This window comes from Vanellus vanellus (genome assembly GCF_965231255.1).
Source record: "Vanellus vanellus genome assembly, chromosome: Z".
Lineage (NCBI taxonomy): Eukaryota > Metazoa > Chordata > Aves > Charadriiformes > Charadriidae > Vanellus > Vanellus vanellus.
The window spans coordinates 47433472-47451865 of record NC_138908.1 but is presented as its reverse complement, the minus strand read 5'-3'; the positions used below and the strand labels follow the sequence as shown (position 1 = coordinate 47451865).

Below are 18394 nucleotides of genomic sequence, written 5' to 3'. Positions count from 1 at the left end.
AAAAAAAAAAGGGAACACAAGACAACTAGCTGTAACTGGTCTGGGCTTATTTTTTCAATAAGCCTTCAAAGACTTCCACTTGATAGCATCCTATATAATAAGAATACTATGGCATTTTCAGGGTGATTCTATTACAACTCTGAACAGTCTGTACCATATGCAAGGTGAACGAGTCTTTTTTAGTAATAGAAACACTTCTGAAATGTCTGTGGCCATCCTTCAGCACAAGTACAAGCTTGTTTTCCTTCGCTACAGATCCTGACCCACATTAGATCTTGACCAAAACTTATACTAAAAATTGACAGCACTGAAAATACCTTCCCTTCCCTCAAAAAAAAAAAAAAAAAAAACAAACAACAAATGAACTGGCAAACAATTGGGTCTCCCCTTCATTTTTGATGTGATCACATATATAGTGTAATAAGCACAATGACCACAAAGTACTGCCTGTCAGCAGTTTTACTACTCAGTAAAACTCACACCATGCATGGACCCTGAAATTCCTAAAAAGAAACTTTAGTTTGATTTGTTTAAGTCTTTCATGTTTTTCAGAAAACTGAAAATATATCTAGCTGTTTTCAGCAAGTGATTTTGCATGTTTGCACTTGTACTTTAGCAAACTTCAACAATATTTGCAAGGTCAGTATCCATCCTGTTTATAGCAGAAGCTGCAAACATATTCTTTAACTTCCTATTAAAGCAGAAGGTAACCATACACAGCGAGACTGATTTCCGAATCCTGGGCCCTACCCTTCTCCATCAGAACCAGGCACAGCAGCTGTGATTTCAGGTGGGAAGCCATAGCTCAACCTCCATCGTTCAACTGAGACATGCCCAGATCCCTGCAGCCTTTCAAGCAAACTCTGGGTATAGTCACCTTGCGTACATCTGCAAGCTGCAGTGCTGAGACCATATTCTCTCTGGGTAGTGACACACGCAGCTGCATTATAAATTAAAGCTAGTTCAGGTTATCTCCAAACAAGCCGAAGGCTCATACTGAGTGACTGCTACAGATGCCCAGCTAGTTTTTCACGTAAACATGCAGCATTTCGAAACATGAAGCTGCAATATGATTTTCAGTAAGTGTGTTTTACAGTGCTGTATCAGTGCTAGAGAATCACACAAGCTGCTCCACCCTGCGAATGAGTAACAAACCTTGTTATCTGGAGGGAATCAGTTTTTTGTCTGGGGTTACATGCAAGTTATTTGTTTGACTGAGGTGACTTGGCCTCCATCACCACTCCCAAACACTCTTTTGCCCTCCTACAGTATTTTGATTTTTTTTAAATTCTAGTGGTAATTTATCTATTTTCAGTTGTTTTCATGGAAAACAAAGTCCAGCCTATTGTCAGGAACTGCAGGTATATTCAGTAAACATGAATTTTGTAACAGCCGTCCTCCCTCTCTTGTGGCCAGCCTCCACAGCTCAGCATAAAATGCACTAAAATAGCTTGTTGACTCTCTAAGCACTGAATCACTAACAGCTGTATGTGAAAATACACTTCTGAGAACGTTACTATCCTGTGGAGGAGAGGAATGCTTTGAAAATCATCTCTCATGCAGTGACTCACTGATAACAATTTGGGATTCGTTTGTTCTCCTGCTGCAAATGGAAAGCCAAGACTTATCAAAAGTGTCACGCACAGGCAGCTGCTGCTGAAGCCCTCTATTAAGATAAAGTGCCATCTTTTTTTGCACAAGACCTGCCTCTGAAGCTGAGCAAAAAGTATGCTAATAACTGTAATTTGGGCATAGTTCAATAAAAATGCTATTGCCCAGAAGCCTGGGACAGAAGTTATACCTGGGCAAGCGAAACGTCAGGTTTCCTACTGGTATCAGCAAGACAAGGGAGAGGCTGAAGCATGGCTGAATGCTACTCATACGTGGTACTATTAAGCTGCTGGTGACAGACTAAACAGGAAAGTAGCAAGAATAAATGAGTTGCTAACACAAGAGTAGTGGCTGAGTAGTCAAAGTGGAGTGTACAGGAGAAATGGCACCAGAGGTGAAGGAGAGGAGAAATAAGAACATGAGAGTCTAAGTGTACCAGAAGTATGTGAGAGTCAGCCTTTTATTTTCCCCTCTTGGGAGTGACTAGGAAGGGCAGTTGTCACTCCAAATACAGTTATTTTGGCCGGAAAGACAAACATTTTAATTACCAGGTCAAGGCAAAACAGACTGTATGCCCGTTCTAATGGCTTCTCCACTCCATCAAATGGCATTTGGGGCAGAGAGGCCCAGGCTACAGGTTTGGGAGACCCAAACCAATAAGCTTCCACGGCAGGGCGGATTTATCAGCTGAAAACCTTGCCAGAGAGAGAGCATTGTGGTATGCCAGCCTGGTTCTGCCACAGATAGGTACAAGCTGGTGCAAGCCTCCCTGGATTACCCTCTACTTTGCTCCCAATTACACAGGTATCACAAACACATGAGACCACTTGTCTCATCTTAGGGTTGTACAAAGCCAGCAATGTTACACCTTTGGGGTTTTTTTTAACATTTTCAAATTGCTTGCTTTCCTATGTACAGGAAAGTACTGCAGACAGACGGAAAGAAAACTGAGGCTACAGACGTGCCAATCTATCTGCCAGGGGGTTTGTAACTGAGCACGACACGGCACACATCAGATATGAACTGCGCTTGCTGCGCAACAGAATCTCGGATCACCAGTGATTACCTGTTTCATTACTCTGCCTATTACAACCAAATGATGTGGCATTCAAGATGAGAACGCTTAGGTCAGAAGAGGTCAATTTTAAGTCATATGGCACAGCTGTAAATACAAGCTATTTAACTGGTATGCAGGCCGTGTTTAGATTTGAGATTCCTTGTGCTGCTGCTCTCATGCCTGACTTATCTGATGGCCTGGGATGGCTGTCCTGTCTCTTGACATTATTTTCCATCATAAAACCATTTTAAAGTGTAGCTGTATAATACGCATGTCCCAAAAGACAAACTTCACTTTCCTGACACTGGTGTTAGTGGTGTTGCTTGCTTACCTGCTTACCACAACCTGTTACCTGATGGGTGCCCATTTTGAGTGTATCACTGAAACAGAGTCTTGGACCAATGCAGCAAAAAGCTGGCATGTTATAAGGAGAAGAAAATCAGGCTATTTTGATATATATCATAATTTATTATGCCACTCTTCTGAGTGAAATCTATTTCCTCAAAACCAGGACACTTTTCAAGGATGAGTCCCCTTTGGAATACTGCTGAAAGAGAAAATATCATTAAAAAACTCTGAAATGCATGCTATTAAAATACATCCTTGGAGACATGAGATTTGAAGTAATACATGCTTTCAGAATTTTAGAAGGAAAGCAACACACAAAAAAAAATTACCTTTAAAGCTGCCAATGACCATATGAGAGCAGGATGTATATGGCTGTATCAACTACCAGTTGTAGCTTTAGCAGTTCAGTGCCACATAGCTCATTAGAGACGGTCGACATGGAAAGGTGCTTGACAACACTCCACAGGAAGAACAAAGGTGATAAGGAGACAACTGTACAAAACCCATTGCCACTACTACTAAAATAGCTCCAAGTCCATTGCAACTGGCAGCACATGGGCACATCTAACAAGGATCATTTGCTTTTTGGGGCACATTGCTAATATAAAGTACCCCTCTTCCCTATCGCTTGCAGTGGTAACAGACAAATTTCTTATCTAATGATTAAATCCAGGCAAACAGATGCAGCACAGCATACTACATTAGTGCAAATTTGAGCTGACAGGCCAAATGCACATTATTTGTGGCTTTATTAAACTGGTCTCTGTTAAAACAAAGGGAGATTGAGAACAAAACATACCCATAGATACAGCCACAGAAAATGCTGTGCAGATATTCTTGGCACAAATGTAAACAGTGTCCAGAGTCATAGAAAAGATGTGCCATAGTTATTGTGTCTAAAGAAACCTACCCGTAATAATGCTATGAGCAGGACGTTCTTACAGTCCAGTTGTGGCTTGCTCTGTGCTGGACAAGGCTGGGAGGAAAGCAAAAAATGCCCAAATCCAACCCTGCAGAATAGCTGCAACTGATGTAAGGCTGTGTCTCCTACTGCCGTTTCAAGCAGGTCTACGTGGTTTCATTTATTACTCAGGATTAATGGCTACTACATAGAGAACCTTCCTTTGGTTTAAAGTTTTACACTTACAAAGCACATGTGTCCTCTGAAATAAATGCGCAAGTTGGTTAAACAAAATCTCACGATTATTTGATGAAATTCCATCATACAAAGTTTCACAGTATGTATTAGAATTAACCAGGTTTTTCCCTTGCACTGCATATAGTGCTGACACAGAAGAAAATGCTGTGAAAACTGGCAACTATGCACCTGCAAAGCTTTATACCCCAACATAAGTGGACACAAACTCATGCTAAATGTACCTGTGGGTGTTAGTGGCAAGAAACACAGTATTCAAGTTCCTCAACTACCTCTAAATTCCACGGTAGTGATTAATATAGATCTGCTTTTTGAATTTCTCATCTGTTAGTTGGGTCCAAGCAGTTTGATCTTTGTCTTGTGTTCTGTACCTGGATTTTTTAAAATAAATTAGCTGTTCAGAGGCATCAGGAACGCACGAATATTTATGATAGCATGCCTACACCTCTGAAGTTAAAATAGACCATTGACACCTTGGTTTATGTGTACTAGCAAATCACTTAAAGCTTGCAGGTCTTATCACTGGTCCATTGATCACACACAAATTCATCTGTTGCTCATCAGATTTCAGAACCAGGATTACCTGATGATGCCCTTCCCCTGAGCAGTAACATTGCTGTGTTTCTTGTGTAGCTGGTACCCTACAAACACCCACATCATGAGGCACATCATGTTTGCACGGGATTTCCCAGCTTACACTGAAAACAGAACCGGCACATTAGGAAACATGCTGCCTCAATCACGATGCTATATTTACCCAGCCTGGGCCATGACCTCTGCTGGGTGTGCTTCCTCAGCCATAGGTAAGCTCGCAAGAAATTTATATCCTCAGCTGTTTCTGTATTTTACGTTTTTATTTGCACAGCAATTGTCTGCTAAAAATTACTATAATTCTAAAGCGCAAACACCGAGTTAGTTAGCAAATGACTGACTTAAAAAGCTGACAGTTAAAAAGAACACCTTGATGTTTATACTTAAAGGTCCTATTCCTGAATTCAGAGCCACGCGAAAGAGCTTGAGGCTTACAGAGGTTTTCAGTGAAGCAGAAGTTTATGGGAGCACAGGTCCACTGGACAGATACTATGGCAAAACGCCTGATTTGTTTCTTGTATCCTACAAACACCCACTTCGTTAGGGCCTGATTTGCCAGTCTTGAGTAAAGCAGTAAAGAGTGAAACAGCTATCCATTTTAGCATTGACTACTTTCGTTTGATTTTCCTTTTGTACTGGACTAGAATGGGGCCTAAAATGCCAGTCAGTTACAGATATCAAAACTTTAGCTAAAAAAAAATTTAAATATGTCTTTCCAATTATGAAAGTTCTAAAATTAAAAACAAAACAAAAAAATCTCTTATCCCAGAAGTACCAAAATACTCAAGAGAAGCCAGAGACATAAAACAGCAGTTGAACCTTAGAAACCTACTGGTTTAAGTGGGAATGCATAGCTGTAAACAAAAGCAAAATTTAGCCTCACACTTCCTTTCTGTGCCTGGCCCTTCAGAAGATACTGGCTTCCTTGGCAACCGGGCATAAAACTTTCAAGTATGGAGTGGAAATTTCTGGGCAGGATTTTAGTTTTATTTACATCATCTTGACAAGCTGGCATAAGACCATGCTACTGAGAGATTTATAAGACAAAAGAACTTGCACTGCAAGTCAGATAATCCCTGTAAGAGATTTGCGGTATATAACCCTATATTACAAATACTATTTTAAAATAATAAAACGATTTCAAAGCAATGCAAGGCAAAGTGGAACAATTCAAAGCTAAGCTGCCACTCCCATCCTTAAGTTCCTCTGTTGTTCCAGTAAATTACCACATGTACATACACCAATCTGCAAATACCAAAAAGGTACAATGCTGCCAAAAGGAACATGGTTTTACTAGATAAAAGAGTAAAGGAGCATCTACAGAAGACTGGTTGTGCGCACTTGCTACATACATTTCAATGCACTACTTTCAACTAGATTTAGCTAAGAGTCCATTAATGTATTTCTGAAGAGGCTAAAACCTTGTGTGCCAAATGTTCACACAGGAAGACTTACTATGATTAAATTACAGATCACAGAAAAAAAGGTTTATAATGGAAATGCTGACAGAACTATGCCTATTAAGAGAGCTGGTATACCACATATCCTTCCAGAGTATAACAGTTCAGTTACATATCTCTGAAAAACAAGATCTACAATGACAGAAGTTGTGTAACCACTGGTATGCTTATGGCCACACAGAAAAATCAAACTACAACAACCAAAATAGTGTTCTGTGGGCCAAAAAAAAAGTAAGTAGGCTGCTGCTGATCTAGATCTCTAATCAAATTTCCCTGTTTCTTGGAGCACCACAGCATGGATTAGCACAACTTGATGCGCATCCATTTCTGCAGGTATTACTCCCAGCACCTCACAGTCCGCTGGAGCTGAATCAATACCACTACCACATGGCTCCCTCATAATCACAAGGAGGAAGCGCTGCTTCCAAGACAGGCAGCTTAAGAGCGCATGATGTTAAGAGGCACAGCTGGGAAAGCAGAGATGGTTACTAAATTTCCACTAGTATCTTCAAAAATACAGGAAAATCTATGGATATTTAAATTAAAAAAAAAAAAAGAGAGAAAAAGCAATTATTTTAATCATGACACCCTCACAGCCTTTTCTAAGTTAGCATTCCTCGTACACTTTCAAACCCTAACGATTAATCTAAAAATTAACAATCAAGGTGACTTTGCATATCTGAAAACTGGATACAAATCAGAAAAACAACAAAAAAGCTTCATTATCAACAGAGTAACAAGTGGAATGACAAAACTGGACCAGCCAGTTTTGAATGCAGCACCTATGAGGGGTAAGGAGAGGTGTCTATCTCTTTGTACCTGTACTCACCTCTTCATTATTGTTGGCACCTGTTTTGGAGCTTAAAAGCTTTGAAAACACTGTCCCTTTTACTGTGTGAGCACAACTTTCACTTTATGAATGACATTGTTGCCAAAACATAACCAAAACGGAATTATTTTATTACCCAGTTATAACTATGTTGTATTTATTTTTGTTTAGTCTTTGGTTTGTTCATATTGATTCTGTCAAAAAATGGGAGCCTACACTAAAAACTTATGAAGTAAGAGTTACAGTTGCATGGAACTCTGTACAGTGAGTGGATTTTGTTCTCTCTTTCAACAGCAGTCAGTCTTAGTAAAGTCTAATACAACTTACTGAAAAGACTAATGCTTATCTTTTATCTGTTGGGCTGTAGGTACCATAAAATGAAGAAAAGTCTTAATTGAACGCGTTGTAAAGATACTTTTCATAAAGACTGAAATGCCCTGAAAATGCATCCACTTCTAGAGCAGAACCCAAAATATATTCAGAGAAAACAGCAATGCAGCTTAACAGGAATTTGACAGACCGTGTAGACCCACAGCAAGTTTGACAAAAGACACCTTTTCCCAACCGAAAGTAAAAGAAATAGGAAGGAGGTTTCTGAGGCATCCTGCAGAAACCTGCAGAGAGACCTGTGCCGGGGCTGCGGGGGGGGGGGGACGACGGGAAGAAGGGGGAGCAGACACTTCCCCGCCGCGCCTGCAGACCCCTCATCGGGGGACTGACACCCACAGACCGAAACCCCACACAGGAGGGACCCGACGGCAGTCGCTCTCCCGGGAAAGCTGCGCGGCGCGGCACCACCGGGACGGGGACGGGGGGGACGGGACGGGACGGGGGCGCCCGGGGGGCAGCGGGGGTACCCCTGTACGCCCCGGGGAGAGCTGTACGGTCGGGAAGGGGGGGGACTGCACGCCCCGGGGGGGGCACAGCAGCGCTCTTACCTTCCCCGTGCAGTGCCCAGGGCAGATGCGCGTAGTCCCACTCGTAGCCGCAGGCGCTGTCCTCAAAGGCGCACGACCCGGGGGAGAGCAAGGCGGCCCCGGCGAGCCGCAGAGCTGCAAGGACAAAGCGAGCCCCGGTCACGGCCCGGCCGCCCCGGCGACCGCGGGCTCGGTGGCCACCGCCGACCCCGCAGCAGCGCCCACCCCGCGCCCCGGCCGGGCCACAGGGGCGTCGCGGCGCGTCCCCCGCTGCCGCTTACCCTGCGCGGCGAGGAGGCAGAGCCGCAGCAGCATCTTCCGCGCCGGGGGAGCCGGGGCTGGCGGCGGCGGCGGCGGCGGTGGCAGCGGGGAGGGAGGGAGCGCGGGGGCGCGGCCGCGCCGAGCCCGGGGCTGCGGCAGCGACGGCGGCGTGGCTGAGCGCGGCCCCTCGGCACCCCGACGGGGCGCAGGGAGGCGAGCAGCGGCCGTGGGAGGGCAAGGGAGGGGAGGGGCGGGGAGGGCCCCTGGGCAGCCCGGGTGGGCGGCCCGTCCCACCCCCGGCTCGCAGAGGGGTCGGCCCGGACGGTCGCCGAGGCCGGGGGTGGCCGGGGCGGGAGCGACCTGGAGGATGGGGGTGCCGCCGCCTCTTCTGGCAACCTGCTGTAGTGTATCATCCCTCCACCCCACCGCCCCAGCCCCCCGGTAAAAATGTGCTTTCTTGTGTTTAAGTGGATTTGCCTGTGTTTCAGATTGTGCCCATGGCCTTGTGCCTGTCACTGGGTACCACCAGAAGAGCCTGGATCCATCTGGTGTACTGCCCCGTCGGGTATTTGTACTTATTAATAAGATGCCCACTTACACCCATCTGCAGAGAGCAAAGCAGCTCCCAACCCAGCGGGGCTCCTGTGCCACCACAACCTGCCCTGCTGTCCTGCTGCACCATGAAACCTGCCACACCGGGGTGCCATGGCAGGGTTCCCTCACTCTTTTGGGTAAGAAAGGTGCAGGAACTGCTGGGGTGCCCCAAGAGCTGTTGTTCATAGGATTACAGCATAACTCTGTTAGGAAGGGACCGCAGGAGGTCTCCACTACAAGCCCTGCCCAAAGCACAGCCAGCTCTGAGCTCAGACCAGGCTGCTCAGGGCCTTATCCAGCTGGGGCTTGATAACCTCCAAGGCTGGAGACAGCACAACCCATCTGGGCCCTGGCTACACTGCTGTGCTGTCTTTGTGGGGAAAAAGTTTGTTCCTTATGAATGGTCTGAATTTCCCCTGTTTCAGCTTGTGCTGCTGCCTCTCGCCCTCCCACCATGAACTGCTGTGAAGAGCCCAAATGCTCCTTCTCCATCCACTCTGTCAGTGCCAGGGATGCTGCTGGGTGCCCCCAGAGTTGTCCCTCCACCTGGCTGAATCAGCTCTGGTCCCACAGCCTCTCCTCACAGGGCAAGAGCTCCAGTCACACCATCTCGGTGGCCTCCCCTCACCTCTGTGTTGTTCCTGTACTGGATCCAAACTGGAGGCAGTACCCAGATGGGGTCTGACGGGCACCAAGGGGAGAGGAGTCCCTGCCCTCCCCTGGCTCTTGGGGTTGTGTCCTGCTCACACCACCCCAGGCACAGCTGGTCCTCATTGCTACCCAGGCACACCAGTTGCCCCAGCTCAGCTCACTGCCCACCAGCACCCAGGGCCATGCCCCAAAGCTGCTCCCCAGTGCCACCAGCCCCAGTGTGCGTCTCTGCCTTCCAACTGCTGGGCTCAATATTTGCCCTTGTTGAATTTCCTGGGTTCTTTGTTAGTCCCTTTTCAGGCCCACTTCAATGGCAGTCCGGCTGACAGCGTACCCACTGGTCCCCCCACCTGGTGTCATCTGAAAATTTGGCACGCTTGTTCCATCCTCCAGGTCAGTTCTGGCAGCTAAACCCATGAAACACAGTCTAAAGCCCCTATTGTCCCTGTTCAATGGTTTTGTCTTGCTTGCGTCAACAGTTGTTGTGCAACACAGTTCCCCATTGAAACGTCAGGGAAATCTTAGCTGATCAGAGGATTCCTCTGTCTACCCCAAGGTAAATTCACTTCAACCATGCTTTTGGGTCATCACCTAAACTAATCAGGTACAGTAAGAAATTTGAACAACTGACTTCCTGAAAACAGCCTTCAAAATTACAAAAGTCACCAAGAGGATGTAGGGTGTCAGAACCTTTTTGTCGGACTACTCTGATCCCACTTTCTACTAATCCATGGGCTCCAGGGAAACAGGTATAAGCCTCAATCCATAGAGACCTACATTTCAATAAAAACAGCTTTAACTCATGACAACTACTCTTCTTAATTATAACATGTAGTCCTATTTCTTCATTTTTTCACAGTCTATTACAATTTGCTACTCATGGAAATTCGTTTTCTAAGTACGATCACTGGGTTCGATATCACATCATTTGGTAAAGCTATCTCAGGGAAGTACTAGGAATAGTGCAGAACAGATACATAAGGTTTTTCTTTAGCCATTGTAAACAAATGCGTGGTTTGCCTGACCACCTACACAGGCTGTTTCAGTTATTTGGCTTTTATTTTTCATAAATTTGTCAAATTTCAGCATTCATTGAAAGCCTCCACAGGTTTCTATCAAAGTCACTTGAAGCCAGTAAGAGATCTCTTATACTCACTGAGTTTGTTACTGTCATGTAACTTCATAATATACTTAACATATTACCATTCCTGAATCGCATGTAGCATCTAGAACTTTTCCCCTTAAAATGACGTAGGCACTGCCTCTAGTCAACTGTGTAAACAGTCCTGGTGATATCTTGAGTAATGTCTCCAGCCTTCACACAGTTCATGTTTTGTCCATGCAGATTTTTGGCTGACAGACTTTATCGTGTTTTGGCAGCAGGGGGTATAATGTCAGTTTAGCCCTGTACATAATCTACCTCTTTAATAATCACTCCGAAGTGTGTTTGATTTGAAAGGCATTAGTTTTGTACCTAGAAGAGCAGAGTCTGTATTCTTATGGGGAGGACATGCTTCCTAGCTTTGGGGAACAACAGTGAATGGTTGTCTTGTAACCAGCATAAAGTTGTTCAATTTTTTTTGTTGTTCCTTGTGCATAAACAACAGGTCCTTAATTTCGGCCACTCAGTTGTAGGAAGACTAGAGTCGGACCTACTGTGAGATACCCACTGACAATTTAATTTTTATTTTGCTGGCTGTTCGTGTGATTCCCTCAGTTTCCCTGAAAATACGATAATATTTGCATCCCTCATTCATGGGTTTGCATAGTGACATTCTCAGGTTTCTTGCTCAGCTAGATTACACAAAATTCGCTGCATAGTTCACCTTCAAAAATTTGTTGCCCCCTTTCCTTTCCCAGAGCTGTTAGTACACTGCCAGTGCCCTGAACTCTGCTCTGTCATTCACCTGTACTCTTTGCTGTATTCACAATACTTCTGTAATACAGAATTTACAGCTGTTTGTTTAGCGTTTGCCTCAGAGCCAAAAATCAACCTAAACTTTCTAAACCTTTGATCATACTCCTCCACCAGTATTCCAGATCAAAACAGCAGGTATGCAGGCCTCAGCACCCACAATAAAATCAAGAAGTTATTGTATTTTCCAATTAATCACTTCCCACACGCAGCCTGTGGAACTGGTGTGTCCAGAAAGTTTCTGAATGTCTACAAACACATCCTCTGCTTTTCGTAAGGACACCTGCCAGGCCTCTCTGGATACATCATGCAAAGAAAACAGGTGGCAAAAATATCTGGCACAGGGTCCTCCCAGAATGGTTTTTCTTGGGTAGTGAAAAAACTTCCCCCTTTTAGAAATTCACTCAATTCATACGGGTTTTTAATAAAACTAGTGGTCTTGACCAGCACATGTAACCTCATTTTGTTGTTTGTTTGGTTTTTTTTTCATCTTGACCTGTGATTTCCAGAACAAGGAGCCTACCAGCCCTTCTTCCAGTTTCTGCTCCAGGGAAAGTGGAGGAGTATAGGCATCCCAGAAGAGAGGGTTCCCTCACCTCTGCCCTAAACTATGTCAAAAGCTGCATTATCTCCTTGAAAAAGTTCTCAAAATCTTTCTCTACTGCCAGAGTGCCCTACTCCATCTCCTCTTTCAAGGAATGTGCTGTCCAGAACTTGGCTCAATTTTAGCTCAATTTATGCCTTGCTTTTACTACAAGTTTTATATTTTCAGCTTTTTTTGTGGACATCAGAGGCTCCGTAGGTAGTTTCTTGCAGAGTGGTCTGCAACAGACACCAGTCATGAGCTGGTCTCTTCTCAGGGGTTTGACTAACCCCAAAATGCAAAACTGGCTCTTCAGCCACGGGCTGGGCATAAACTCTATGGGTCTTCTATGTTCTTTTGCATTCTTTGTTTAAAAACACAGCGTTCTCTTAATCCATTTTTTAAGGTTTGCAGGATATCACAACTTAGTAGAGATATTAAATGCTTCAGAACCAGCTTCTTCAGAAATAAGATCAGCTTCCCTTTTTTTTGCAGGGCTCTATTTCTCATGCATGTACAGTTAAGCGCATATGTCTGTGTTTTCAGGGAGTATCCTCTTTTCTGTAGCTTCTACCTGGTCCCACCTCTACTCCTTAGCTGAATTTATTCCTGATATTCTAGACAAAAGGTCCTGGCAGGATGCAAAAACTCCTTATGGTCCCACGCCTTCAGCCTTCTGTGAGTTAGATTGTTTGTCTGCAAAAGGAGTCCAGATAGGGACAGGCCTGAAGGGGCCAGCTTTTGCAGCTTTCAACTCCTCAAAAGTTGAAATGGTGTCTGTGTAGCATCTTCACTCAACTTTTGCAACTGTCCCTTGCATGCCCTGCCTTCCCATCTCTGTTGCTGTGTCAGCAAATCTCACACAAATAGAACCATAGAATCACAGAATGGTTTAGGTTGGAAAGGACCTTGAAGATCATCGAGTTCCACCCCCCCTGCCATAGGCAGGGACACCTCCCACTAGACCAGGTTGCACAAGGCCACGTCCAGCCTGGCCTTAAACACCTCCAGGGATGGGGCCTCAACAACCTCTCTGGGCAACCCGTTCCAGTGCCTTACAACCCTCAAAGTGACAAACTTCTTCCTAATGTTCAATCTGAACCTGCCCTCTTCCAGTTTAAAGCCATCCCCCTTCGTCCTATCACTACATGCCCTAGGAAAAAGTCCTTCCCCAGCTCTCCTGTAGGCCCCCTTTATGTACTGGAAGGCCTCAATAAGATCTCCCCAGAGCCTTCTCTTCTCCAGGCTGAACAGCCCCAACTCTTTCAGCCTCCTCTCATAGGAGAGGTGCTCCAGCCCTCCGATCATCCTCATGGCTCTCCTCTGGACACGCTCCAGCAGGTCCATGTTCTTCTTATGTTGGGGACTCCGGAGCTGGATGCAGTACTCCAGGTGGGGTCACACAAACTTGAAGTCAAGGATGTGATAGATTTTTTAAAAATGAAATTAAATAACGCACATTACAACTTTTTCCAGGTGGCTAGCAAAACTAGATGGGTTCTCATCACAATCTTCTTCAGAATCAAGTCAGTTGGACTATAGTAAAATGGTTCCTTGCTCAGACATATGGCAAATCCAAACATCAGCTAAAGACTTTTCCTCTTTTTGACAAAAGCATCATGCTGCTTTAGTCTTTTTACATTTTTGCTCTCTGGTGTGGCTGCCAGTTGCATAATGATCATGTTTCACTTGAGATGACCAAAGCAGACCCCTATTGCTGAAGAAGAAACAAACAAAACCTGCCACACGCCATGCCATTATGTTTTGTTATAATGCAGATTAAAAATATCTTTGAGTGATGTACACAGAAACTCCAGACTTGAAGTAAAAGAATCAAAAGGAAATACTTTGCTTTCTTCTAAAACTATTTTGATTACTTTATTCTTTCTTTGTTCCAGTACTGTTGCTGCAATTTTCCTTTAATACTAATTGGTCAGTTAAGGCTAAATGTATCTTCTCTCAGTCATACCCACTCTAAGTGCTACAGAGAAGATGATCTCCCAGCTTTGACCATCACACACCTCTCTTCCCATCCCTCCATTTGCTCTCCTCTCCTGTCCTGTTAAATATAAGCTGCTTGCTTTCACTTTCAAGGCCTTTTTTTGACCTCCCACTCCCTGACTGGCTTTTCCTCAGCATTAACATCAGCTTCTACCCACTTTGAACCTCTCATGTATAAGATGGTCTCCATAATCACCCACATAGTTTCTTACTTGTTCTACTTCAAAGGTCTTTTATTTGTGGTTTGGTTGCTTTTTTTCTTTTTTCCTGTGAGACCCGTAAAAGATTGACAACAACATGGAAACTGGTGTGCTGTGTCCAACATAAGTCATGCAGGATAGTTTCATTATATTTACGATCTGGCTGGCTCTTTTAATCCACTGTCCCTTTTCTCAGGCAGAAAACTTTTGGGAGAGGCAAGGATTACTTTTATTTCTGTTTTTGTACAGGGCCCAGTTTAACAGAGGTACTTTGGTTCCTACTTGCTATGGTAACACAAACAATAAGAAATAACAAAGAAATCAGGATCACTTCATTTGTTACATTGCAGATACTGAAATTCTGCATTACTTGTTTATCCAGGCTGTAGACACAGCATACTTGCCAGATCTGACTTGTGGCATACAAAAACCTTTAAAATAGAGACTTTCAATTTAATAGCATTCTGTTGCCACCTCAGTAATAAGATTTTACCTAGGATTTACCTAGTCAAAGCCATACACGCTTACAATTTAGGTTTCTCTCCCACCCGAAAGTCTCATAGCTAAAATCCTCAGAGACTTGAATTATCTCATTTCAGGGCATATCTGCTGTGAAGCATTTTTGACAGCTGTCTGACTAATATATCTACTTAATCTTTTAGAATAAATGGATTTATTCCTATTTCAAAGTGCAACAAACTCCTGGCGGGTCTTTTAGCCAAACTTTCTGAAGCCAGATAGTGCACCTGACATGACTTAATTTCAATACCAAGGCAGCTGATTAGCTAAATGTCTCCAGCAGCTTTGAAAAATGCCCATTTTTGTGCAATACATACACATAGAATTGAGTGTAGTGCATTATAGAGAATACACAACTTTTAAGGAGCTGATGGCCCAAATAGCCAACTGATGCTGGTGAGTCACCAATATAAGCACTCACAAAGAACAGCTGAAGTGGCTAATGTGCTTGGTTGTTTTCCTTACTGGTCTTCAAGACGTTGCAGCTCTTAGCAGGCATAGCAGCAGCTCCTCAGCCACCAAAGTTTACATCTCTGTGTGTTAAACTGGTGGTTAAACTGGCAACTCCAGGTTGCTGAACCCTCTCAGGAGCCAGGGAGGTAACAGGAGACGTATAATGGCAGAGATGTGTGTGAATGGGATGTTCTGAAGGGCAAAGGGAAAAGGTGAGCAGAAATGTAAATAGGGGTTAGTATTTGGAAGGTAAAGGGAAGAGCAATAGATGCAGACTTGGTGGAGACATTTGAGAAAGTATTTAAAACCATGAGACCAATGATTGGGGTGGACACTTTTTGAAGGATAATTTAGATTTAGAGATTAATTTAGAGGAATTGGAGGAGGAGGATGCAGAAGTTCTGAAAGTCTAGGTAAGCCAAATTGTGAAAGACAAAATGAGTCAAAATCCAGGCAAGGGTCTTGAGACACTAAATAGCAAAATGACATAAAAATTCCTGAAAATATTGTAAAACCTCAGAGTGGCCCACTAGACTGTCTTCCAAGAAATGTGTAGAAGAGGACAGAACATTTTCCTCAATAATGACTTTGTAAAAGCAGTTTGCACCTTATTAACTCACATTTCCCAAAATCCCACCCTGTCCTTTCCTGCTGCTAAATGAATTAGGTTGTCCTCTTCATGTCAGAGAGTAACATAATCACACATACGTTAACCAGGCTACCTCACAAGTGAAAACAAATGTCAGAAGTGTCATTAATCATTATATATGAGTGTTTGAGGAGTACAAAAGCGTTCTACAAATGGTAGAGTTTAATTCCATAGGCACTTCCACAGTTCACTCCTAACCAGCCAGGAAATGGGTAAGCCACATTTCTGCTTGTTGCATTTTGAGACAGGGAATGCAGAGATCTGGGATAAGGCAGAAGGCCAATTACATCTTTTGTTAAATCCTATTATTAAGTGAGCATGCTTTAAGGACAAGGTTGATCTTCAGGCCACAATTTGCCTTATGTTTATTTGACTTGTTCTATATTTCCAGATTAACTGCAACACCAGAGAAGCAGAAAAGCAATGATTAAAGTTTGAGCTTTTCCAAAGTCTGTGAGCTCCTAGCTACAGACACTCTCCTCTCCAGTGTTTGTTTTGAAATCCTGGAAAATACACTTCGTAAAAAGATCTCATTGCATGCCCAGGCACATCCAAACTTTCCGCTTGTTCTCAGACATTGGACACCGATACAGTTCTCAATTGGAAAAGGACATCAGGGCTGGACAAGGAAATGAGGTCTTGTAGCACAGTTCAGTGTTGGTATTTCAGTCTCCTCATATACATGTGTTAATGTTATTATTTCATGCCTTATATGCCTTAATAGTACTATAATCATGCGTGGAACTTCACAAGTCTCATTAGGCAGAAATCCTGCCATCTATTTTATATTTATCTTCAATATGAAAAATACCAATGATTTAGCAGAGGTCATCTAATCAGATTAACTTTGTGTTGGTGTATCCATAGTTCTTATGCCTTTTGCCCATTGTGTGGAGTTCTTCACAGTACCAACTGACTCTGGTCTTGCTTATGGGCCAGTTTCTGCAGCTGCTGTCCTCTCCATTCTCTGGAATTACATCATGCTGTAGGAATAATTCCATTGCCTTTCACTGGGCTTCTCATAGAATAAGGTACAGGTCCACATAAGTGTCTAGATCTGTCTTTCTAAGGACATGACTACATTGCATCACAGAGTGACATCTCTGTTTTGATATCTGGCCTTATTGCAGGCCTTGCATACAATGCATTGGTTGTTCCCAGGGACTTAGTCCTAGTTAGACCGCATGGGCTGAACTCTGTTATAAATCAAGCAGAAAATGCCAAAAGTTTGGCTTCTATGAAGGTACTAGACTACAAAGTGCAGTGAAGCGAATGAGGACTCCCCTTTAGTGTTGCTAACAAAAAGGTGACATGGAATGATGAGAGTAAAAGGCATATACATATTCATTTCTTTTTTGCAAAATTTTCTGAAGGACTTGATTCTTAAGAAAAAAACAAAGAGAGGCTGGCAGCCAGTGACTGTGCTGGCCATTTCTGTTCCCATATAGGTTACATGCCATTTTGGAAGGCCAAGAGAAGAAATGCACCCATGGGATGAGCAGGAACAGCTCCTTACAGTTTTATTTTCTTTTTCAGATTGTGATCACGTTGCCCTGTTAGTAGCAAACTGCAACTGCCAGCTGAAGAAGTGGGGAAAGGTCCTACAACTGCCATCTGTGGCATGAGCCACATGTGCTCATCAGCACAGCAGGTACATCTGCGTGCTTTTTAGGACAGCTCAGAGAGTAAATTTTTTCCCATCCTGTTGAACTGGTTCTGTATAACATTTTGGAAGGCTCTGCTCTGAACAGCCTGGTATGGTTTAGTACTAACAAAGTACATGTGTTTGGCACATTGTCCCCACATATTGTGTCTTGATTCAGTATATTTACTCTTCCGTGCACTGAAGTTGCTTCTTATGACTGATACCCTGAAAACCGCATGTGGAGACCATGGAGCTCTCCAGTACTTCTGGTTTGCTGATGGCTGGTGACTGATCTTAAGAGGCACCTGAGTTTATGAGTGGAAATCGCAGTCAGCCCGGTGCTGATTCACCTGCTGGGACTCAGTGAAGGGAACTGCGCTGCAGTTGAGCATGGTGAGATTGGCTGGTACTGAGGGTGGTCACACAAAGCCACGACAACAGACGGGAGGGAACTGATATGTTTTCTATGTGTCAGCACCTGCTGTATATATGTAAAATCAGTACTGCCGTACTTCCAGATACAAATTTAGGTAGTGGCTGAACTGAGCAATCTTTAATTTTTTTTTTTTTAACAATTCTTCAATGTACAGGCTACTGATAGCAGGGAAAAGACCAGGAGGCCCATCTCAGAAAAGGTAAAGCTGGGCATGAAGTCACAGGTCAGCAAAGCTGACTCTCCCTTTGTGAGTGACAACAAAAAGACTTGAAGATGCCTCTCTTACATCAGAAGTATCAGCCTGCTGGGTTTTTTTAATTTTTTTTTTTATTATATAGTAAGTTTTTCAGACTTTATTTAATTCCCTGTAAAGGAAAGCCAGCTGCTTGAAAGAAGTGGGCTCTTGCTGCACGTCACCATGATTTTACAAAGAGGAGTAAAAGAAACAGTCAAGAATGACACCTGCATGTGAAGTTACTAAACAAGTTAAATCCCAGTGATTTCTTTATTTCTTTCTT

The 18394-nt window shown here is 43.7% G+C and overlaps 1 protein-coding gene across 1 annotated transcript in view; it reads right to left on the bottom strand.

The window, feature by feature from the left end:
• MAMDC2 (MAM domain containing 2) overlaps positions 1-8307 on the bottom strand; it is a 63992-nt gene extending 55685 nt beyond the window's left edge. The window contains exons 1-2 of the mRNA XM_082497924.1: positions 8251-8307; positions 7991-8104 (exon numbers count right to left, since the gene is read on the bottom strand). Coding sequence (XP_082354050.1) covers positions 7991-8104; positions 8251-8284 — 148 coding nt within the window. The 5' untranslated portion in view covers positions 8285-8307. The remainder of the gene's footprint in view (positions 1-7990; positions 8105-8250) is intronic.
• Between the last annotated feature and the right edge of the window lie 10087 nt (positions 8308-18394).